Genomic DNA, 26096 nt, shown 5'->3' on the forward strand with positions numbered 1-26096 from the left:
TGTGCATCCTTTTGGACATTTGCCTATTATAGAGGAAGCACTCGTAAATACTCATTAATGTTTAAGTGCCTCAGAAGTAGTAGTACTTCATCACTCTGTGTACATTGTGCTATGCAATATGCATTATTATCACAATTTCACAGAAAGAAAAGGAAGTTGAGCAGAACGGTGAAAGAATTTGTCCAAGCCATGCAGCTAGTAAACTTGTTGGAGTTAGAACACAGATATTTTGGACTCTAAGATCTATACTTACTCCCTTTGTGGCATTATTGAATTGAGTTATAAAACTTAAATTAGCTTTTTTTGTGCATGTGTTTTTCTCTGCACGTAATTTTCTCATGCTCTGTGGGAAAGATTTGAGCCATAGGCATCTTGTAGGACATCTGCACAGCTCACAATCATCTTTCTCTTTCTAAAAACCATTTCAGAATCCTAATAAAGGAGGCCCCACTTTTTCAGAATACAAAACCCTTCTTTCCTAAGAGCAACCCATTCCATATGAGTGTCATAGGCCCGACTATAGGCTTCCCAGAAGAGGCAGCATCACCTAGGTTATCCCAGTAAATCAGATAACCCATCCCATAAACTACCTTAATTGGTACAGGAACTGTATATGATCAACTCAGATCAGTAAATCATTCTTTCTTGGGACTTTTTCCTGGAGTTATTTGGGAAAACAAAACAAAATGTATTTCCTCTCTGTGGGGGTTATTAAGCTTATATAGAATTGGCGTCTTCAGCTTCCAGCTGTCATTCTGTTGGTGGAGAGGACCTGTTGAAGAATTAGAGTGTAAGGGCCTGATATTGTCATTTATGATCCTTGAACTGGGTGTACCTGAGGTCAGATAAATCTCCTAATTATGAGAGTTAAGAAATTCCCTTAATTTGCTTACATTTTTTTGAGTTAGATTAATGCCACCTGCAGTAAAGAATCTTTATTAATATGCTTATTCCCCTTCCTTATCCATGGGTGTGAAAATCTTTTTTTAATTCAGAAACTTTGTATTAAGGACTTTAAATTGACACTCATGTCAGATTAGCATGAGGTAATCAATTGTATTTGCATGGAATCAAATCCAGAAGAATTAGAAATCTTCACTCATCCTGAAGATTTTGCTTGGGTATTCCTTCCTTAGCTGTCATCATACAGCTACAATTGATGCATAGATGATGTATCCCCAGGACAGCAATATGACAGAATACAAAACTGAATAAATCTGGTCCAGTGTGTGGCAACTCACTGGCTTCATAGTAAGAAGATGACAAAAGTTCAAAGCATGGGCATAAGATGCAGGCTCTAGAGTAATCTCTGGAGTGGTTTAAAAAAAAAATCTCTTTTGAGCTTTTCTTTTTCTAATTTTCCATCCTTTCTATTTATGAGACTTCACAATTTGGAATTTCACTCGTGCTTAGAGAATGGGACATTCAAAAACCAGAAAAGAAAAGATAGGAAATGATGCTTTTGTTATTATTGTCATTATTAAGGTGAAAGCAAGAAATTTCAATAGTAAATCAATCCTGTTAGAATCAGGGGTGAATTCGAATCTTAATAGGCTGTGAGGAGAACTGTTGGCCAGATCATTCATAGAACCATAGAACTATAGAATATTTAAAGAGGAAGCTGCTGCTGCTGCTAAGTCGCTTCAGTCGTGTCCGACTCTGTGCGACCCCATAGACGGCAGCCCACCAGGCTCCGCCGTCCCTGGGATTCTCCAGGCAAGAACCCTGGAGTGCAATTCAGTATTTTCATTTTATGAAAGAAAAAGCTGAAACCTAGAAGGTTAATCCACTTGTTCAAAGTCACAGAAACAAGCCTGTCATTCAGAACTCCCTGGTTTCATCTGTTGTTCTTTTACTGGATCGTGTTACCTTTTTTCTAAAATTGTCAGACTGGGTCAAAACTAGATGTAATGTTCACAATTCATTTGTATCATGGAGAGGAAGGCAATCAATGAGCAGTTTCATTAATTCAGCACTAAATACAACTGTATTACATTAAAGCAGCAAAAGAAAATAAGCAGACAACACTAGACATAACCTCATACTTGACTAAATTGCAGTTTCTCTATCCGTAATTCAAAGTCCAAGTTTCTCCAACCTTTCAAACTTGTTATCCTTACTTTTTTCAGTGTTGAAGAAAATTTATGGAAGCTTCCTCCCAACTCTGCCATGCTAAATACATACAGATAGAGATTCCCTCTTACACTGAAGCTCTTATAGAAATAACTACACCAAAAAACTAATTTGTGGAATATTTGCAAGTAAATGGATTATTGGCAATTCACAAAGCAATTCATATTTATACCTTGAGTTTTTTTTTTGTTGTTGTTGTTCTTAACTCCTTGTGTTCCTCAGAGAGATATATGACCTGTAGAGCAATGAATTATTTCATTCCAAATATGTAGAATCATGGCATTTGGGGTGAGAAAGTTATTTAGAAACTGCCTGGTTCAATATTTATTGATGAGGAATCCAAGACCTAGGGACATTAATTGACTGTATATAACCTTGGGCAAGAAACTCTTATGAATCCTTCCATAACATCATCTGAAATTAACTTTTTCTTGAAAAATCTGAATTTTCAGGGAAAATTGAAATTTGATAGCAGATAATAAAGTATATAAAAATATTTTATGCATTAACATTAGTTTGAATATGTAAATTAGATGAAAATATTGCTAATTTGAATGCTTAGTTAAGATAAAATATATTTTCTTATCTTTCCACTTCCCTTAACAACCACACTACAAAAAGCCACAGTAATCATTCTAACAGCATATCCCCTCTATATTTAATACTTTACAATCTGATATTAGGGGAATACAAACAACAGAGTCCCCAGTTGGCGCTAGTGGTAAAGAACCTGCCTGCCAATGCAGGAGACATAAAAGATGGGAGTTTGACCCCTAGGTTAGGAAGATACCCTGGAGGAGGGCATGGCAACCAGTTCCAGTATTTTCACCTGAAGAACCCCATGGACAGATGACTCTGGTGGACTACAGCTCACTGGGTCACAAAAAGTCAGACACAAGTTAGCACTAAGTGAAACAACTTAGCATGCATGCCCACACACATGCATATTCTCGTAAACTGTTTTAATATGCATTTAACCTTAAAAAACAGAGACATTACTTTGCTGACAAAGGTTTGTGTAGTCAAAACTATGGTTTTTCCAGTAGCCATGTATGGATGTGAGAGTTGGACCATAAAGAAGGCTGAGCACTGAAGAATTGATGCTTTTGTACTGTGGTGTTGGAGGAGACTCTTGAGAATCCCTTGGAATGCAAGGAGATCCAACCAGTCAATCCTAAAGGAAACAAACCCTGAATATTCATTGGAAGGACTGATGCTGAAGTTGAACTTGATGTGAAGATCTGACTCGTTGGAAAAGACCCTTATGCTGAGAAAAATTGAGGGCAGGAGGAGAAGGGGTCAACAGAGGATGAGATGGTTGGATGGTATCACTGACGCAATGGACATCAGTTTGAACAAGCTATAGGAGATGGTGAAAGACAGGGAAGCCTGGCTTTGTGCAGTCTGTGGGGTCACAAAAAGTTGGACACCACTGAGCAACTGAACAACAAACCTTAAATGTTGTGTATGTGTAATAAAACATTTGGTCTGAGAGTCCCCCATAGTGACACATGAAGAATTCCAGAACAATCTGAATACCTCCTCAGAGTCTTCGTGATCTGATGAATCTTCATGTTGGTGAAATTAACCAACATGAAGAGCTCATAGGAAAAGTAATCTCCAGTTGCAGCAAGCACACTGGGTCACCAAGCCTCAGTAGTAAAGATAAAAAAGGACTCTTTCCTGCTCTGCCTCACAAGGGGAGGCATCTCTTGAATGAGAGAAGAACAATTAGAAAATACAGTAAGTATCTTAATCCAAAGAAAGCCAAATAGAGGAAACAGGTGTTCATTACCTAATTCTGTATTATCCATTCTTTCAGCTGAAAAAGAAAGTTAGACTTGTAGGTACTTGCAAGCCTTTGTGTGTCTCAGGTTATTGTCTCCTAAACCATGGGTAGGGGAGTCTCAGACACAAGTAAGTAGTTACCTCAGAAGCTTCTAGCTGCTCCAACCCTAGGTCTAGACCTGTTTTGTTTGTTTATTTTTTAAGAAGTTCAGTTGCATTTTTATTCTTGTCAAAGTCTCTCAATTGTGTCCAAGTCTTTGAAACTCCATGGACTGTAGCCTTCCAGGCTTCCTCTGTCTAAGGAATTCTCCAGGGAAGAATACTGGAATGGGTATTCCCTTCTCCAGGGGATCTTCCTCACCCAGGGACTGAACCTGGGTCTCCCACACTGCAGGCAGATTCTTTACCATCTGAGCCACCAGAAAAGCCCATATTTATTCTTAAGGAAATTTAAATAAGAACTTAGAAAGTCTATGAAACTAAAAAGTTTTTTCTTTTAACAGTGTCAGTTCATAATATTTACTCTACTCTGGTTTCTACTAGATACTGGGGCTACAAAAATAAAATTTCACTTAAATTTATTTAAAAAGACAGAGTGTAACAGCGTAATAATGGATATAGAGAGGTGTTCACTGTAATATTTATTACAATAGCAAAATGTTGACATTAACTTGAACAACTGTCAATTATGGGACTTGCTGAATTATGTTGTAACCATACAGGAAAAAAGTTACATAACCACTTTAAATAGTGTCCTATGGAAATTTGTGCTTTTAGAAAGCAGTTTTTTGGGGAAAGACATTAATAATGAAATGCTTTTTTTTCTTTCTTGTTTAAAGCCTTCTGGGTAAAGAAATTCTATGCAGCAGCAAGGCCAGCTGGCATTCCCATATGAGAGACTGTTTCTTTAATATTTGTAAGACTGACCACCCTAAGTCATTAAATCAGAGGATGCCACAGTTGAGGCATAATTATTCTGCTTGGATAGGAGCCTGGTAGACTAAATTATCTTTAGCATCTTCCAGGGCACCTTGGTGATGTCTGTATAATATGGGATACTTGATGCAGGGCATTGAAAATAATAGGCGTTAGTTTAGAGATAAAATAACTTACTTATAGGCTTACTAAAAGTTATCTTTGGGCTTCCCTGGTGACTCAGATGGTAAAGAATCTGCCTGCAATCCAAGAGAACTGAGTTCGATCCCAGGTTGGGAAGATCCCCTGGAGAAGGGGATGGCTGCCCACTCCAGTATTTATGCCTGTAGAACCCCATGGACGAAGGAACCTGGTTTGCTACTGTCCATGAGGTCACAAAGAGTCAGACATGACTGAACAACTAAGCACGCACAAAGTTATCTTTGCTCATATGTCAATTACTACAACATATATAATGCAGATAAGGCCTAATTAAATCACCAGTAGTTCACAAATGACAGTTAATAAATTAGTCAAATCTTGGCTACCTAGAGAGGCAAAGTTTCACTTTGGATACTGGCCCCCTTTTTTTGGTTTATTTCTATCTCTAACATTTGCTGTTTCTTAGGCTTTATCTTTAGTTTTCATCCTTTGACTACATGACTTCTTAAATCCTTTCTGTACTTTCTCAAGATCCAGTTGTTACAGAACAAGGACTTTGCACTCTCAACTGTAGAAAAGTTATATGATGCTGTCACCATCACGATTTCACTACTCTCTTTTGACCTCTGTAATTTGTGTCTCACTTTATCTATGTGGCTGTAGCAACTCTTCACTCGTTTATTCAAATGTTTATGGAGTGCCTACTCTATACCACATCCTAGTGTACAAAGACTAGATTTGATCTGTGCCCTTTGGATTAAACAAGCCTCATAAGTTTCAGAGGCTTCAAAATGATTCAGAATACTTTTTCTAAAAACAGTTAAAATCAATAATACAAAAAAAGTCCTCAAATACTTAGAAATTAAACAATGCCCTTCTAAATAATTTATGGATTAAAGAAAAAATTACAATGTAAATTAGAAAATATTTTAAGCTGAATAATGAAGATATTTCTTAAAAGGATACTGCTAAAGCAGTGCATAGAGGGAAGTTTATGCTTTTAAATGTTTATATTAGAAAAGGAGGAAGCCTTGAAATCAGTCATCCACACTTTCACCTTAAGATGACAGAAAAAGAAGGGGAGATTGAAACAAAATTTAGAAAAATTAAACTAACATAAGAATGAAAATCAATGATATAAAAAATGGACAGACAACAGAAAGAAGTAAAAGAATTGGTTCTTTGATTGATACAATTGATTAAAATACTTGATTAAAAAAATACAGTAAGACAATGAGAATAAAGAGGAAATACAAATCATGGTCATCAGGAGTGAAGGAGAGGTCATCGCTACAGATTGTAGAGACATTAAAAGAATAGTAAAGAACAATATGAACAAATTTTGCAAACAATTTCAAGAATGTAGAATAGCAAATCAAGAGCAATACATTATCCTGGGGATAAATTCAAATCACAAACTTGAAAAATACTTGAATTTGGTGTTATGTTATCTAGCAAGCCATAAAGTTGAGTGTGTCCATTAATAAATACTTCTTCATTAAAGGTAAATGGAACATACTAGATGGAGCTCAAGCAGGCCTGCTGGGACCAGTTAGCTATGTGAGCAAGTGGTGCACACTCTCAGTGTTCCCAACCTTGATGCATAGTCACGTGTCCTTCAACCTACCAAATTCTACCTATATTGTGAGAGAAGCACCCTTGACCAGTTAAATAAGGAAAGAAAACATGCAACCCGATTTATGGATGATTATGCACTATATACAGACTGCTGTACTCTTTAATCTCAATTGTGTCCTTATAAATAAGACAATGATGAAGAGAAATTCTCACTGTGGGCAGAATTATAAGTGGTACATTTTTGTTCACATTTCCTGGAAAGAGAGATGTCCTATGTGAATCTAGATTGATTCATAGTCAGTAGCTAATGGTAGTGTGGATGGACAGATTAGAAAAGAATAACACTGGAGGACTGACAATAAGACGTCTAGAGACAGGGTAAGTGGATGGAAACTTTTGACATACCAAGGGTGGGTTTTAGGAACAGTCCACCGCAGGCAAAGCAATTTTTAGAATGTAAATCAACAAAAGATTTTTTGAAGAGGAGTATTGCATCACTGATATTGTTTAGAATGCCCATCACATGGTACTAATAAAAAGAAGGCTAATTTATAGTTGGCTTTATTATTATTTTAAAATTCTCTACAAACAATGCACCTTCTTATCACCTGCACCTGAAGAGCCACTCCCATTATCCTGCCTTTGACCCACAATATTTGTATTCATGAATACTCACCAAAGGCCCTCACAAACTAGGACTTTCTCAATAATCATAAGGGCAAAAGATGGCCCAAATGATCCATTCTATGGATGTCAGGCAGCAGCCACTTTCCTTGGTCACTCCAGTGATTTCTCAGTGAGCTCAAGGAAAGTGTGGCTGTAGGGATGGAAGTTCTATATGGGATCTGACCCCCTGCCTCTCTGCACATGGGCAGAGTACCCATGTGCCAATAGCAGATATGAACACTTAACCATTACTGAAATATGGTCACATATCACTAGTTAGCCAACTGGTGACAGAATAATGATACTGAACTCCTATTTTTCATGGTTAGTTTTCTGTGACTGTGGTTTTCATTCTGGAGGCCATGGGATTGTAGTTTTTGCTTCTTCTCTCTGTCTTCTGATGGATGAGGGTAAGAAACTTGTGCAAGCTTCCTAATGGGAGGGAGAAGCCATGAGGAAAACTGGGTCTTGCTCTGGTGGATAGGAGGAGAAGGGGGTGACAGAGAATGAGATGGTTGGATGGAATCACCTACTCAATGGACATGAGTCTGAGCGAACTCCAGGAGATAGTGAAGGACAAGGAATCCTGGCATGCTGCAATCCCTGAGGTCATAAAGAGACACGACTTAGGGACTGAACAACAACTCCAAAAAGACATAACAATCAAAGTACATGAAGCAAAAACTGACAGGAATGCAAGGAGAAGAGAGGAAGCCAGTTGGATATTTTAACACTCTTCTGTTAGAAATGGATAGACTCAGCAGGTAGATAATCAGTAAGGTAGTTCAGCTTGTAAAGAATCCGCCTACAATGTAGAAGACCCCAGTTTAATTCCTGGGTCAGGAAGATTCCCTGGAGAAGGGATAGGCTACCTACTCCAGTATTCTTGGGCTTCCCTGGTGGCTCAGAAGGTAAGGAATCCTCCTGCAATGCAGGAGACCTGGGTTCAGTCCCTGAGTTGGGAAGATCTGGAGGATGGCATGGCAATCCACTCCAGTATTCTCGCCTGGAGAATCCCCATGGAGATAGGAGCCTGGCAGGATACAGTTCATGGGGTAACAGAGTCAGACATGACTGAGCGACTAAGCATAGCACACACACATAGTTGAACTCAACAGCACCATCAGTCAACTGGATATAATTAACATCTACAGATTACATAATCCAACAGTAGCAGATTATCCATTCTTCTCAAGCTCATATGGTACTTTCACCAAGATATACTTCATTTGGGGCCAAAAAGTACAGTTTAAAAAGTATAAAGAATAGAAATCATACAATGTCTGCTTTAAGATCATATGGAATTAAACTAGAAATCATTGATAGAAAGATAGCTGGAAAATGAAAAAATACTCAACACACTTCTAAATAACACATAAATCAGAGAATAAATATCAAGGTAAATTTTTAAATCTAAATAAATGAAAATACAGCTCATCAAAATTTGTGGGTTGCAGTGAAAAAAGTGCTTACAAGGAAATTTGTAGCAGCTAATGCATATATTAGAAAGAAGGAGGATCTAGTATAAGTAACAATATAAGCTTCTACCTCAGACAACTAGAAAAAGAAAAGCAAATTAAATCAAATATAGGTAGAAGAAAAGAAATAACAAAAAGATCAGAAATCAATGAAATTAACAAATCAATAGAGAAAATCAATAAAACCAAAAGCTGGTTCTTTGAAAAAGTCAGAGTAATCAATAAGCCTCTAGCCAAGATAACAAAAAAAGGAAGAAAACACAAATTACTAATATCAGAGATGAAAGAGGGGACATCACTATAGATTCCATGGAAATTAAAAAGGATAAGAAAGGGATATTATGAATACCTATGCCTGTAAACTTAAAAACCAAAATGAATTGGATCAATTCCTTGAAAGACACAGCCTTCCAAACTCACTTAGGAAGAAATAGACAATCCAAATAGGGCTATATCTATTTAAAGAAATGGGATAAACAACTAATAACCTTTCAAAAGAGAAAGCATCAGAGCCCGACAAGTACACCTGTGAATTCTACCAAATATTTAAGGGAGAAATTATAATGATTCTCTACAATTTCTTTCAAAAGTTAGAAGTAATACTTTCTAACTGATTCTATGAGGCAGACCTTACCTAAATAGACTGTTGCCTGCCAGCCTCCTCTGTTCATGGGATTTTCCAAGCAGGAATACTGGAGTGCGTAGCCGTTCCATTCTCCAAGGAATCTTTCCAAGCCAGGAATCGAACCAGCATCTCCTGCATTGCAGGCAGATTTTTTACCATCTGAGCCACCAGGAAAACCCAATGATTCTCTACAGTTTCTTCCAGAAGATAGAAGAAGTAATACTTTCTAACCCATTCTATGAGTCCAGCATTATCTTAATACCCAAACCAGACAGAGGCATTACCAGAAAAGAAAACTATACACCAGTGTCTCTCATGAAAAGAGATACAGAAATCCTCAAACTATTAGCATATCAAGAACAAAAATGTATAAAACGAATTATACACCAAGATCAAGTAGGACGTACTGTAGTATGCATGGCTTGTTCAACAATCAAAAATAAATTACTTCAATCCATCAACAGACTAAAAAAGAAAAATTATATGATCATATCAGTATATGCAGAAGAAGCATATTCTGTCAACAGAAGAAGTTGACAGAATCCAACACCATTCATGATTTTAAAACAAAAAGCTCAGCAAAGTGAAATAGAGGGGAACTTCTTCAGGTTGATGAAGAACATCTACAGAAAAAAGCTAAAGTAACATCATACCTGAGTTTCCCAGGTGGCTCAGTGGTGAAGAATCCACTTGCCAAGCAGGAGATGCAGTTTCAGTTCTTGGGTCAGGAAGGTCCTCTGGAGAAGGAAATGGCAACCCATTGCACTGTTCTTGCCTGGGAAATGCTATGGACAGAGGAGCCTGGTGGGCTACAGTCCATGCGGTCACAAAGAGTTGGACATGACTTAATGACTAAGCAGCAACAACAACAAAATTATACTTAACAATAAGAAACCCAAAGCTCTTCTTCTAAGGTTGGATCAAGTCAAAGATGTCCTCTCCCACCGTGTTACTCAGGATCATACTAGAAGTCCTAGCTAATGCAGTGAAACAAGAAAAGGAAATAAAGGTTAACAGATTGGGATGGAAGCCAAAATGAGATGATGACATGATCTTTTATGTAGAACATACAAAACAATATACCAAAAAACTCCTGGAACTAATGAGCAATTATAGGAGGATTGCAGGATACAAGGTTAATAGGCAAAAGTTACTCACTTTCTGGTATACCAACAATGAACAAATGGAATTTGAAATTATAAACACTTTACAACTTACATTAGTACTTCAACCCCCAAATTCTTAAATATAAATCTCACAAAATTTCAGTAAGGTCTCTATGAAGAAAATACGAAACTCTGACGAAAGATACCAAAGAACTCAATATTACAGATGACCCAATTCTTCTAATTTAAGTCTACAGCTTCCCACTAAAGTTTCTGATAATTCTTTTCATCTAATCTCATTATTGTCTGATTGAATTCTCTATTCTTTACATATTTGTTCCCTCTTGGATGCAAACTCTTACAGATATTTAAGGATATTTGAATATATCTCAAACCTGAGGTCAAAACATCCAAGTAATAGTGATGAGAATCTCCAGAGATGAACAAAGAGAATCAGCTAAATGCATGTTTAATAAAATGGCTGGATATAAGGTATTTGTAGAATTTCCATGCCAGCAAACTAGGAAATATAATAGCAAAAGCAACAAAAATCTAAAGTATCAGGAATAAATCTATCAAGAAGTGTGTAAAAACTATACAAAGACACTTTAGGGAATTCCCTGGTGATCCTGTGGTTAGGATTCCATACTTCCACTGCAGGGAGCACCAGTTTAATCCCTGATTGGGGAACTAAGACCCTGCATGCTGCTTGACATGGCCAAAAAGAAAAAAAAAACTTTACTTGAGGGCGTAGAAAAAGATCTCAGTAAGTGGAGATGGGAATTGTATTTCTGGTTAGGAAGGTTTAACACTGTAAAGCTGTCACATTAGTTCCAAATTAATAAATTCAATGACCTTCAAATTTTTATGAAATTTGAAAAGTGATTCTCAAACACACAAGATAAAAATGGAGAGAAATGAGATGGAGCTTGACTTCTCCAATATCAAAGTATTCTAAAAAGCTGTAGTAATTAAAGTAAATATACTGTTAGCTCCTATAATATAAAGAGAATGATTGAATAGAAAATCTCCAGACTAATAAATGAATTGGAATTTAGCTTATAATATAAACTATATTTCTAACCAAAGAAGGAAGAGTGTATTATCAATGGTGCTAGAGCAGTTTGGAAAAATATAGCTATCTACCTCATGCTATAATAATTCCAAGTGATCAAAAAACTTCAACTCGAAAAACAAAATTGCATGATTATTAGAAGGAAAGATAGTCTTAAGCAACACACAAAAGATAGAATCTGTAAAGGAAAAAAATGTCACTTTTTCCCATAAAAATATAAAGTTTTCCTCAATCAAAGACATTATTCAAGAAGTTAAAAATAAAACACAAATGATAGACTGAGATGAAGATGTTTGTCAAACAAGTAATTAACAAATAGTATCCACAATATAAAAATGTCCTACCCACAAGTCCAAAAAAAGAGGACAACCAATTGAAAAATGGGGAAAGAATATGAATAAGCCATTAACAGCAAAAAATATAAATGGTCCCCACAAACATAAAAAGATGGTCAGTCTTGCTTCTCCTGAGGGAAATGCAAAGAAAAACATTCAAGTGTTATTTTTTACTCAGTAGATTGGAAAATATTTACAGCTTGATAATATCCAGCATTACCAATTATGTGGGAAACTAAGTACCATCAGGCAGTTTGGGGAGAAATGTAAATTGATAATGTCTTTTTAGCAGTGTCTGTCTACATTTAAAATGAATCTTTGATTCGGTAATTCCACTTCTAGGATTCTGTGTTGAAGAAATGTTTGCACATGCAAATACAGATGTCAAAAAAATTCCTTTGTATCACTTTGATAAAAAAAATAAATACATTTAAGTGTCCATCAGTAGAAATGTGGTAAATTATGAGATATCACTATCATGTCCACTTTATTAAAAAGAGAAAGATATTTATTGCTCAGTCAAAAGAAATGCTGCTGAATAACAGATATATTGTAAGCTCATTAAAAAAGTCAACAAAGTCCAAAATAGATATGGCTACATGTCGTGTACGTAAATCTATGCCAATGTATAGAGAAAGGACTAGAGAGTTACAGACCAAATTGCTGACTTTGGGTTGTCCTTTGGAAGAGGAGTTTGGTTAGAATTTTCGAGAAGACAGTTGTTTTTATTGTTACCTGGCTCCTTTAATTAAAAATCGGTCATAGCTTTTGGTTAAGTAATCAATAAAACAACCTCCTTGTTTCTCCTGGATTTTCTCCTGGATTTACCTCTGAGTTCCTTCAGTGGATGCTACAGACAAGGCATCTGAAAGGACATGCTGCTTTTGGAATTGTCTCCTCATCTTGGACAGGTTAGCTTTGGGGATTCTCATGTTTTGGTTTATTTATTCATGTATTTGTCATTCTTTCATTTTGTAAACAGTATGTTAGTTAAGCTGGACTCGTGGAGTATTAACATTTATTTATCAGACCTAGCCTCAGTCCCATACTCTGGATAAAAATCCAGGCTGATTCTGTTATTTCACTGATCACTTAGGAAAAAAAAAAGAAATCCTACAATCATGTGTGTCTTAAACATGGCCTCTAAAATTTAGTAATTAATTTTTCCACCCTATTGATACATAATAATCAAACTCTGTCTAGTGTTAAATCATTCCTCCTCCTGTGGTTGAGTCCTGCTTCCTGCTGACCCTTCAGAGTGAAAGAGGTTTTACTATCCTTTTCTTTGCTGCCTAGCATTCCTTATCCTCCCACCACTTACTGAGCAGGGCCTCAGCAGCGAGAGTAAGGAGAGGGAGTTAGGAATGTCTTGCTTGACTGCTGCGGTTGTAAACTGATTTTTCCCTCCCTGGAACTTGTAAGTTCTTCTCTGGGCACCTTAGAGGCTCCCCTGCAGAGCCTCTTCACATGCAGCTGTCTTTATGTGGACAGTGTTCCTTCTTTGGCTGCTCACTTGGCTTCTGCATCCTCCCACCTTCTTCTGACCTCTAGTAGAAACTTATTTAGACAGGTCAGAGTCCCCTCTTCAGTACTTCCAGACAACATTCTTCTGTGAGTTTCACACAATTTGGGGGTGTCTCATACCACTGGCTTGTTCTCACAGAGACTTGCAGGCATTTCTCTGCTCCAGTGGCTGTTAGCCAACCTCTTGCCTTCTCTGTCTCACAACTTGGAGAGACATATGCCAGGGTCTCCAGAGGCTGTTTTGGAGAGCCTCTCACCAGGATTAGGATAAGAATCAGACACTCTTCTACCCCTCCCCTGTTTGGAAGAGGGCTAAGCAGTGGGAGCCACAGACCAAAGTGGACCGCATGAAATTCTCTTCCGAAAAGCTCCCATTTAGGGTACTTTAAATGATGTATCCCAAATCCCAGTGAGTCAGACCTGTATGGAGACCTTGTCTCTGCCCTTTTAGTGCAAATTAAGGGTGACCATATTCTGAGCTGAGAAGTGATGAGAAAGACTTTTCTTTAACTGTTTAATTCTTGGTCTGCATCTTCTGTTGAAATTTCCTTTCAGTTGTATCTTGGTGCCAGTAGAAATTTTCAAATTAATATCCTATTTCCATTTGTTTGTCTATTGACTTGCAAACAATTACTGAGCACCTTTATATGCCAAATATATCTACAGCAATGAATCATTTGCAGGCTTTAACTTCTGCAAGCAAGGGAGCAAACAAATGCAAAGGATAGTTTATTTTCAGTCTGCTTAAGGAACCAAGATCAGAAATGTCATTTGTTCTCCTTTTCCCTTACTGCTGGTTTCTCTTGTTTTCTTGGAGCAGATGCTTTTGTACCACAAAATAAATTTGGATTGAACTGGATAAAAACATTCACTCCTAGACAAAGAAAGAAATGAAGTGACATCTTCTTTGTTACACATGCTAAACTTGAGAATCATGAGTAAAAATTTTACTAATTTAACAGTAGCACCTATAGTGTGAATTTTGGAGTAAGAAAAGCATTCATTTGAACCCTAGTTTCACTAACAGACAACTTTCTTAATCTGAGTTTTATCAGTAAAGTGGTATGATGCTTAATTTTATGTGTCCACTTGACTGGGCCAGGAGTACCCAGACATTTGGCCAAACATTACTCTGGGCTTGACTATGAGGCTGTTTCTGGATGAGATTAACATTGGAATCAGTAGACAGTAAAGCAGATTGCTCTCCCTATTGTGGGTGGGTCTCATCCAGTCAGTTGAAGGCCTGAATAGAACAAAAAGGCTAAACCTCAAGAGAAAAAGAGAATGCCTCCTGGGTCATTAATTTTTTCCTGACTTCATGCTTGAATCATTGCCTGTTCCCAAGTCTCAAGCCCACCAGCCTTTGGACTAGAACTGTACCATCAGATCTCCTGGGTTACTTACTGGCTGTAGATCTTGGACTTCTCAACCTCAAAATCGCATGAGCCATTATTATTTTATATATTAATATATGTATATATGGAGAAGGAAATGGCAACCCACTCCAGTATTCTTGCCTGGAAAATCCCATGAGTGGAGGAGCCTGGCAGGCTACAGTCCAGGGGGTCACAAAGAGTCAGACATGACTGAGCCACCTCACTTCACATATGTATATATATGCTGCTGATTTTAAAAATATATGTATGCTGTTGATTCTCTTTCTCTGGAGACCCCTGACTCCAGAGAATACAAATGGGAATAAAATATTTTTTACCTCATAATTTTGTCATGATAATTAAATGAAAACAAAGTTTACCATGCCCAGCTCAGAAGGTAGCATAAAGAAGATGATGTAATATTACCTCCCCTTCATATTTTAGCAACTATGACCTTGATAGCCAGATGGGAATCACAGAATTGTTATTTATTGATTATCCACAGTGTATTAAACTAAGTGCTTTACATGCTCTATCTCATTTAATCTTAATCAGAACACTTCTTTCCTGGTCAAGAAAACTGAGATTTGGAGAAGTTAATTCATCCAGCATCACATATTTGGCAAATTGTGGAACCAGAAAAAGAACCTATGTCTAAGACTACACTCCCCACTAAACAGAGTATGATACTTCTCCGCTACAGTCAACTATATGCTTAGAGAATATTCCCTAAAGGAAAAAGGCTTCCTAGCTAGACTAGTGGCCCTGATTTCTCACTTTAAGGAGGAGTACACTTATGCCCTTAACCAAAACAAAACATATACTTAAGAGAATAACAGGAAAACGCTTGTATCTTGTGCACATGAGAAGCTCACAATGAAGAAATCACCATAAACCAAAAGCCTATTCTTCAGTTCACAGCTTTTCTCACCTTTTCTATTGCCCTGTCATCTTTCTCGTCCCCAGATCTCCATGGTAGGTAGATCATGACCCAGTCTCATCCTTGATGGCACACCTCCATTTGTTCAGCAGTGTTTACATACATGTGTGGCTCACTGTGCACCTCCGGAGGGGATGCTCCTTGAGAGCAGTGGCTGACTCCTGCTAGTCCAGGGCCAGCTCCCAAGAACACAAGGTCTGCATGAAATTTACTGTTCCTTGTGACTTAGGATCCAGCATCCAGAAGCTCTGAAAGGCCTGGTGTAGTGGCTCTCCCACCTCCTAAATCCCTGGTTCCTGTCCATGTATTAGTAATAATGACAATAACAGCAGCTACCTGCCCTGTGCCAGTCACTGCCAGACACTGCCAGTGATGAATGTAGATGAACCCCCTCCTTTGTCAGTTTACATTCAGGGTTGTGGGATGAGTGGAACAGAGAAAAACAAAATAGAAGCAACATCAAGTGAATAGGGAACTGAATAGAAAGCTAACAAACTTCAGACCTGCTAGAAAGAATATAAAAAGGTTATGAGAGAGAATAATGGGCTGTGGAGGGTACTTGACATGGATAGCAGGGAAAGGACACAAAAGGCAGGGACGTTTAACCTGAGATGGCAGTGTGAGAAGGAGTCAGCCACTCACAGGGTGAGGAGAAAGATTCCAGACAGTAGATCATAGCCCCTGAGGTAGAAAGGAGTTGACCTAGGGGAACTCTCAGGGAACTGAGAGAAAACCATTGAGTGTGAGACACAGTAGGAAGGGAGAGAATGTCAGGAGGTGAGGTAATAGGTAGGTATGAGTTAAGTCAATCAGGACCTTGGAAACCATAGTACAGAGTTTGGATTTATTATAGATCTAAGGGGAAACCCCTCAACATGTTTTAGGATGGAGAAGAACATGAGCCAAATTCCATTTTGAGAAGAACTTGCATTCTTGTTGCAACATGAAGTATGGGTCAGATGGGGACAAGAGAGAAGCAGGTAGAAAATGTTACATTGGTCTAACTTGAATGAGCAAGACTTGGTGGTAGTCCCAGTTATGGTGGTAGTGATGGAAATGTGGAGAAACTAGTGCATTTGTGATATAACTTGAAAAGAGACAGTAGTATTTGTTAATGGATTACAATGTGGGCTGAGGAAGGTGGGAGAAAGGGAGGACAGAAAGACAACTTCTTGATTTCCAGGTTTAGTAAATGAATGAAAGATGGTGCCATTTTATTAAGTGAGCAATTCTGAGAACACAGTAAGTGGGGCAGAACTGAAGAGGAACTGGGCAATGAATAGGTGCTGAATGTGTTAATTTTGATATTTTTATGAGACATGTTAATAGAAATGTAAGTAAGGCCATTAACTGTGTTAGTCTGGACCAGTGGTTCCCACACTTCATTAAGCGTCAGAAGTACCCACAGGGCTTGGGAAAGCAGATGGCTGGACTCACCCCCAGAATTTCTGATTAAGAAGTGGGGCCTGTAAATTTGCATTTCTAACAGGTTCTCAGGTGATGCTGATGCCTCTGGTCCACGGTTCTCACTTTAAGAACCACTGGTCCAAACAAAGGATAAATCTAGGAGTCTGGAAGTCATCAGCAAGAAGATAATGTTTAAATCCATGGGACTAGATGAGATTGCCTAGATGAGTGAGGCTGTGCAGAGAACAGAAGGAGGAGATTAAGGTTTGAGGAGGGGTGGAGAAGACAGACTCCATAAGTCAGGATCAGAGAAGTGGAAAGAAAATGAAGAGAGCATGGAGTTTCAGTAGCCAGAGGAGTTGAGAGTTTCATGTCTCGATTGACTGAACATAACAAATACTGTTGAGAAATAAAATAAGAAGAGGGCAGAAAAGTATTCATCAATTTATCTACATTAGAACCGCTGTTAAGAGCAAGTACATTATCTCACTAAATCCTTCACAAGTCTCATCAGAGAAGTACAGTTAGCTCTACTTCATAGTTAAAGAGGCTCAGAGATTATACAGTTTGTTAGGGCAACAAAGGACCTAAAACACAGATTTCTTTCTGCTAATACCTCAGGAAAGGCAAAGCTTGCAGCATCCTCTGCTGCTGCTGGTGCTGCTAAGTTGCTTCAGTCGTGTCCGACTCTGTGTGACCCCATAGACGGCAGCCCACCAGGCTCCCCCGTCCCTGGGATTCTCAAGGCAAGAACACTGGAGTGGGTTGCCATTTCCTTCTCCAATGCATGAAAGTGAAAAGTGAAAGTGAAGTCATTCAGTAAGTGTCTGACTCTTCGTGACCCCATGGACTGCAGCCTACCAGGCTCCTCCGTCCTTGGGATTTTCCAGGCAAGAGTACTGCAGTAAGTTGCCATTGCCTTCTCTGGCAACATCCTCTACTTGTTCCTAAAATCTACAAGGGCAGGCCAACTTTGGCAAAACCTTGAGGCATTCTGCTCATTCCACGCTGAGGCACCCAGTACCCTCTGACTGCTCCCTGCACAACTTGCAGTGATGCTGCCTTCCTTCCATGACCACCTCCCTTTGCGTGAACTCACCATGTCTCTCAACTGTCTCATCTGCCTGCCATACTCAAGGCCCACCTAGACTTCTTTTCTTGGTAATGGCATCAACCTACCTGTGGCCAAATGATGATGGTGACAACTGGGTACAGATTGGTGGTGTGCAGCTTTTGGTGATTTCCAGGAACTAATGGCTGACTTCAAGCTTAGTGTGATGTGAACACTGAATTGGGTTGAGAGAACCACAGAGTTGGCTCTCTCTTGATCCACTGTTAGCTGGTTCCAGCACACTGCTGGAATGATTTAAAATGTTGATTTTCATGTTGCATATTTCCATGCTACACACAACCTTCTGAGACAATGTTTTAACCACAAGTTGTGGGAACTTCAGGCCATCTGCCCAGCCAGTACAGGGAGATATAAGGAACAGCCTTTACCCCATACCTCAGAGGCCGTCACCTGCTTCCTTTATGTCCTAACTAGCCTAGAAGCAGACGGGATGTCAGTTAAAAGCTGGCAATTGAATCATCGCTCTTTGGTTTCCAGAGTTCAAGAATGTTCTTTTATGAGGATTACAGGCTTGTTCTTCTTTGGTGTCAGCAGGCGTTTATGATGGCTGTAGCAGGAATGAGAATTTGGGTCTGGAATAAGCCTTGCTATTTCTTGCCAGGCTGCAAAGGTTTATGGTGGAGACCAGACATATGTCTTGCTCACGCCCATACGCTACTCTGTTTCCGGAATCAGAGGAGGAGGCCACATCCTCATACAGGCAGGAATGACTGCTGAGAGCTCAGCCAAACACTAGGGAATTTTAACTTCCTCATGTAGCTTCCACTTGCTCTCACTCTTTTATTTCTAAAAGCACAGGCTACAGAAGTGGTCTCCTGGGAGTTATGTGCTGTGATATTGCGGTGGACGGTGTTATAATGTTACCTTGCACTTGCAGGGAGGGGACTGAGTTGGTGGGGAGCAGGAACACATGGAGGAAGCAGGAGCTTTATTGGGAAGAAGAGAGGAGCAGCCAGAGCTGGGATTTGGCACCACTGATGTGGAAGGTGGAGAAATGGCTGTGAGATGGGTTAAAAGAGGTGTTTCTTTGCAACTTGATTTTATGACTGTGTGTTTTGCAAGTGGATATGGTTAGCTTGGGAACAAAGTCTTCTAGGCTCAAGGTTGTATTTTTTTTTCAATTGGCAGATATAGGAATCTGAGAGTTATATTTTACTGCTTTTTAGGGAGCTGATCACATAGTCAGGTCTTAGCCGCTAAAGGCAGCTGAAAGGATCATGGCACTAGCAAAAGGACTTCTAGAAAGCATCTAATCATAAGCTATGAATGATTTTATACCAGCATCCCGAAGCAGTGCTTCCCTTACAGGCAAATTCTTATTTCTGGGACCGATTGTTTTATCATATAAAAATTACACAGATGTAAACATCCATGGGTACTGGAGGTGTTTGCACATGATACTTGAAAGTCACATACTTTCATCTAGTACTCTAGATGCAAATTTGCTCGCACATGTATGTATGCAAATGTGTCAAAATAACACTAATATTTATAATAATACTTAGCAATTCTATATGCCTTTCATCTGTAAGATCTCGGGGTACTTTGCAAACATTCATTAATTCTCCCAACACTCCTCTGAGGGAGGTAAATATTATTATCCTCTTCTTTACAGATGAAGCAATTGAGGCAGTTAAGTGATTTGCCGCAGGCCAGTTAGGGAGTGTGGGTGGAGGACTGGGATTAAGAGCAGAGTTCCTGGAGATGTCCATTAGGACAGAAACCCAGCAATCAAAACACGGAGGGTGCTGCGGCACACAGCTCACTGGGCTGTTGGAAGGGTCACTTTTTCCTGAGACATGCATCTCCATGGTAGTAAAAGCTATGGGTTGTTAAACATCTACTATGTGTTGGGTGCTTTACAATATGTTATTTCCTATCCTCATATTGAAACTAAAATTATCCCCATGGCACAGATGAGGAACTGGAATTTACAGTGGTGAAGTATCTTGTCCAAGATCACTAGCTAATAAGTGCCTGGGATGGAATTCAAACCCAGACCTGTTTGCCTCTCAACCCGTGCTCTTTCCCCAGCACATACCTCATGCTCATCTGAAAACTTCAAGGAGTCACCTTTCTATCCTCCCAAGTCTCTTCCTTCAATCTTTGATCCTTTATTTGTCCTGTCTACCACCAAGTTCTTTACATTTTACTAAGCTTAGAGACTAATGATTATATTAACAGAATGTCTGATCTAGACAGACAAATTTCAAGCACAGGAAAGGGGAGCCTCAATAGTGAGGGGCATGTATGGTAAGTCAGGAGGGAAAGCTGTAATTATTATTATTATTGCTTTACTTTGTGTTATTTCTAGTGAGTGTATCTGTTTGGCATCTTTTAAACAGAACAAGGAAATAGCCAGAGAGAGAGAGAGAAAGAATGGATATGAATTCTCCTCGGACAGATAGATTTCTTGCTGCACTGTCAGGAGAAGAGTCAAGAAAAGAGCCAAATGACTTGGAAGTGTAAAACGAACTGCATTTTCCTCTAGTCTTGGGTCTGCTCAGCTTTAAGCTATTCTCAGGAGCTCTCCTGAGCCCAGGACTTTCATAACTCAGCCTGCAGTTGAAATGGTGTATTTTATGGGCTGAGGCAGCCATGTAATCTATGAAGTTGCCAAGGGGTTGCTAGAAAAACCTGGAAGCATACAGAACTGCCAGTGTGGTAAGGAAGTCGGGAAATGGTGCACTTCAGAGACATATGCCATGGTGCCTGCCTCATCAGTGAGCAGGAGGTAGACCAACTTGACCTCTGCAGCTGCCCCTGGACAGGATTCGTGATTCGCAAGGACCAGCCTGAGGCCACCAATGCCAGGTTGGTCTTGGGATGGTCAGGGAGAGGAGGTGCCCAAGATTCAGCCAACCAGATAGAACTTGCACCCTTTGGAATTATAGGCTCTGGGAAGTCAGTTTGTAGTATGATACGTTTTGTAAGCAAGATAAGGAAAATTTAAGTTTGAGTCCCAACTCTTTTGAAACCATTTTTCTTGGAGAAGTGAGAAATAGCTTATAAAAAGTCAGTGATTATACAGGAATCTGAACCCAGCTGACCTATCTGTTTCGTTTGAATTCTTTTATTAGTTTAGTCCTGATCCCAGTGTCCCTTCCCAGGCATTCCCTCACCTCAGTCTATCTACCATGCCTTCTATCATGCTGTTGCATATGCTTACAAACAAGTTTAAAGAAACTATTAATTACAAATTGGGTCTCTTGGTTTGGTTCAGAATTCATGTGCTTCTCATATGTGTACCTGCTTATATACACACCTGATGCACATACGCTGGGTACACACAGGGCTAAAAGCACAGGGCCAAAGAAAGGATATGTAGTCTGTGGATGGAATGGTCTTTTGTTTGCCATAGGATGGCCAGTTGTCTGGGGGAATGAGAGATTTTCTGAGATGCAGGACTTTCAGTGCTAAAATCCAGAGAGTGCCAGGTAAAATGGAACACATTGTCACCCTAGTTTTTGAGAATGTTAAGCTGAAGGAGATCCAACCCAAGTTTTTAACACATTAAATTTTTTGAAGTACATCAAACTGTTAACAGATATTTCCCAAATATAAACATAAGCCCACCCTCCACCCACCCCATGGAGTAAATTAGCACCTACACGATTTGCAAGTTATCTTAAATATCGGAAAGCTTATAGCTGAAATCTTACGAATTTTTGTCTGTCTTTGAAGTCACAGAATAAGAATTCTGCTTGTGGTGTGGTTTTTAGTATGAATGAGAGAAAGAAAAAATGCCTATGGTGTATTCTGTACACCCATATAAACACTTCTGAAAAGTGTTAAGTGGAGGGCAGGGCTGGTAATGAGACTGTAATGGTAATAGACTGAACAGCAGAGCCTACACCTGCTTTGAATGAATGCAGGGAGCTTGGGGAAGCCCAGAGTCCAGTGGGGAGCAGCCAGATTGGGCGATGTGCTTCCATACCCATGCTTAACCACATAATCATTAAAGAGCAGAAACCTCTTCTTGTAATCCTCTCCTATAGGACAGCAGGGAGTGTTAGCATATTTGGACTGCTTCACATTCCTTCTTGCCTACTTTTGAGAACCTACTACATTTTAAAACTTGTTGGTTTCTTTCATGTTTTATTTGACCCTATGTAATTGCATTCCTGAAGGAATAACAGGCTCCCCTAGTGATTTACACCCTGTATTAAATGTCAGTTTTGAAGAGACACAGTTAACAGTTTGGTTTAACCTCTTGCCTTTCCTCTATTAGCTCAAAACCGAATTTGAGCTCCAGCTCTTAGGACTCTGGGGGAGGGATAAAAAGATTTTAAAAAATGAGTTGAAGCTGCAGAACTGCTGAAGGAAGCTTCTTAGCTCTTGCCACTTTTCCCCATATAGCCCAGAAGATAAAAACATCCTTTTTCTTATGGTGATTCATACGGTCCATATCTGTCCCAGCACAATAGTGAGGACAATGAATCAGAACCGTATTCTGGACCAGCTGGGGTTCTGTTTCATGTTGCCACCCACCCACTGCTGTAGCCCTAGGGGCACCAACAGTTGCTATAAACCATGGATCTACCTCAGTCATGCAGTACCCAGTGAGTAGCCGGGCTTGATGAAACTGTTGAAAAGAAATCTTAGTAATTATCTTATTTCCCTGGTGGCTCAGATGGTAAAGCATTTGTCTACAACGCAGGAGACCCAGGTTCGATCCCTGGGTCGGGAAGATCCCCTGGAGAAGGAAATGGCAGTCCACTCCAGTACTATTGCCTGGAAAATCCCATTACAGAGGAGCCTGGTAGGCTACAGTCCATGGGGTTGCAAAGAGTCGGACACGACTGAGCGACTTCACTTTCACTTTATTTCACTTTACTTTTTTTTATGTACATACTTAGCTGCTATGATGTTATTGTTGGTTAAAGTATTTCATTTGCCCTTTTAAGTTCACTTCAAGTATATTTAGCAACTGGTTAATCACCTCTTATAAACTAATTATTGGGAGGACCTTCAAGTAAAGCTTGATGTGACTACATATTTCTTCCATGTCTCTGTGCGTGTACATCTTTGTGTGTGGGCTTCCTTGGTGCCTCAGCTGGTAAAGAATCCACCTGCAATGCGAGAGATGTGGGTTTGATCCCTGGGTTGGGAAGATCCTCTGGAGAAGGGAAAGGCTACCCACTCCAGTATTCTGGCCTGGAGAACTCCATGGACTGTATAGTCCATGGGGTCACAAAGAGTTGGATACGACTGAGCAACTTTCACTTTCACTTTAAAATACAGGAGTAAATATATCTTGTATTTTAACCTGATAGGTAACTAAAGCACCATTAATTTACTTTCAGAAGCCCATATTAAAAATATGGGACAAAATAGATTTTATTTTTAAAACTGTTTTCCATGCAGAGGACTAACTAAATTCATCCTTTGCTTTGCCCCTCTCTTCCCACCCTCCCAGTTTTTCACTAGTGATCACATTCTACTGGGCTTGACTGGAAATGACCACAGTTTGTACCAGGAAGAGAATGAAGTAGGAAGTAAGGACCATAAGGACAATTAGGCTCAGTTCTCTGAGATATGAAGATGTAGCCTCCTGTCATTATGTCAGCACCTGAGACCTTAATCCCAGCTCCCACTATCAGGCCATATAAAGCATTAGCTAAACCATTTAACCTGAAACTCTGTGTCTATGGGGAGAAAAACTCAGGCTGCTTTACAAGATGAGGTTTGTTTGGCTCTTTATGCATATATTTATCTCAGTCTTATTCCCCAAGTTATTTGAGATGGTTCATAAAATAGATAAAATAGTTAAGAAATCAGGGCAAAGGGAAAATGAAGGTAGGAGAAAGTGTCAGAGAGATGAGTGTTGTTCTCTATGGACACTGGTCAAGTGTGGAGCAAGGCACAACTGTCCATCACTACCACTACTGCAACTAATAGCTGCTGCACCAATGGGTTATTTAAAGAACACAAATGCTAAATAGTATTGCTGTCAGAAATCATAGAGAATAGACAATTGTGTCTTATATTTCGTTCAAACTGATTCATATTTTTTAGTTATCTGGTAGGGCAGAAATGGGTCTTATCTCACAGAAATGATAAAAGAAAAAAACCTAAGGTTTGTATTCCATTCAGAAATACCTATCTCTAAGTAGATAGCCTTTATATTTGGTTATTGCTGATTGTTTCCCTTAGTCCATTGCTATTATTAATACAATTATTATTTTTATTATTATTCTTATGGTCATTATTTTGATGACTGTGTTGTCTGTGGGCCAAATATATTATGATAAACCTACTTTATGAAGCTATAAAAGAGCCTAGAACGATGATTTCAGTGTTCTTTTATCTGAATCACATCAGCGTGGAAGAAGACTATGAAGCATCGTCCTCATTATCATGCTGCTGCTGCTGCTGCTAAGTTGCTTCAGTCGTGTCCGACCCTGTGCGACACCATAGACAGCAGCCCACCAGGCTCCCCCGTCCCTGGGATTCTCCAGGCAAGAACACTGGAGTGGGTTGCCATGTCCTCCTCCAATGCATGAAAGTGAAAAGTGAAAGTGAAGTCGCTCAGTCATGTCTGACTCTTTGTGACCCCATGGACTGCAGCCTACCAGGCTCCTCCATCCATGGGATTTTCCAGGCAAGAGTACTGGAGTGGGGTGCCATTGCCTTCTCTGCCTCATTATCATACATATTGACAAAAGAACCTCACCAGAACAAGACACATTGTGTTTGATGATATTCAAGTTTTCTTTTTTTTAATATAAATTTATTTATTTTAATTGGAGGCTAATTACTTTACAATATTGTATTGGTTTTGCCATACATCAACATGAATCCACCACGGTTGCACAGATATTCCCCATCCTGAACCCCCCTCCCACCTCCCTCCCCATACCATCCCTCTGGGTCATCCCAGTGCACCAGCCCCAAGCATTCTGTATCATGCATCGAATCTGTACTGGTGATTCATTTCATATATGGTAGTATACATGTTTCAATGCCATTCTCCCAAATCATCCCATCCTCGCCCTCTCTCACAGAGTCCAAAAGACTGTTCTATACATCTGTGTCTCTTTTGCTGTCTCACATAAGGGTTATCGTTACCATCTTTCTAAATTCCATATATCTGCGTTAGTATACTGTATTGGTGTTTTTCTTTCTGGCTTACTTCACTCTATATAATAGGCTCCAGTTTTATCCACCTCATTAGAACTGATTCAAATGTATTCTTTTTAATGGCTGAGTAATACTCCATTGTGATTATTGGTGCTGCATACAGTGTCTCGTCAAGGCTATGGTTTTCCAGTGGTCATGTATGGATGTGAGAGTTGGACTGTGAAGAAGGCTGAGCGCCGAAGAATTGATGCTTTTGAACTGTGATGTTGGAAAAGACTCTTGAGAGTCCCTTGGACTGCAAGGAGATCCAACCAGTCCATCCTAAAGGAGATCAGTCCTGGGTGCTCATTGGAAGGACTGATGCTGAAGCTGAAACTCCAGTACTTTGGCCACCTGATGTGAAGAGTTGACTCACTGGAAAAGACCCTGATGCTGGGAGGGATTGGGGGCAGGAGGAGAAGGGGATGACAGAGGATGAGATGGCTGGATGGTATCAGTGACTCGATGGACGTGAGTCTGAGTGAACTCCGGGAGTTGGTGATGGACGGGGAGGCCTGGCGTGCTGCGATTCATGGAGTCACAAAGAGTCGCACACGACTGAGCGACTGAACTGATACAGTGTCTCTAAGTTTTCAAGTGAATATTTCTTAGAGTACACATTTATAAAGCGGTCATGACTGGAAATTGTTTCCCTGATCAGGAAATACTGAAACAATTGTTTCCCTGATCAGGGAAACAATTTCCAGTCATGACCGCTTTATAAATGTGTACTC

At 39.5% G+C, this 26096-nt stretch overlaps 1 protein-coding gene across 1 annotated transcript; it reads right to left on the bottom strand.

Moving 5' to 3' along the window:
- Positions 1-1085: 1085 nt before the first annotated feature.
- Positions 1086-1250, bottom strand: LOC120853632 (small integral membrane protein 27-like). Its single transcript, XM_040227597.1, is given in 1 exon segment — positions 1086-1250. A coding segment is annotated over 1 exon segment (165 nt).
- Between the last annotated feature and the right edge of the window lie 24846 nt (positions 1251-26096).

Source organism: Oryx dammah, unplaced genomic scaffold, assembly GCF_014754425.2.
Source record: "Oryx dammah isolate SB20612 unplaced genomic scaffold, SCBI_Odam_1.1 HiC_scaffold_26, whole genome shotgun sequence".
NCBI classification, from domain to species: domain Eukaryota; kingdom Metazoa; phylum Chordata; class Mammalia; order Artiodactyla; family Bovidae; genus Oryx; species Oryx dammah.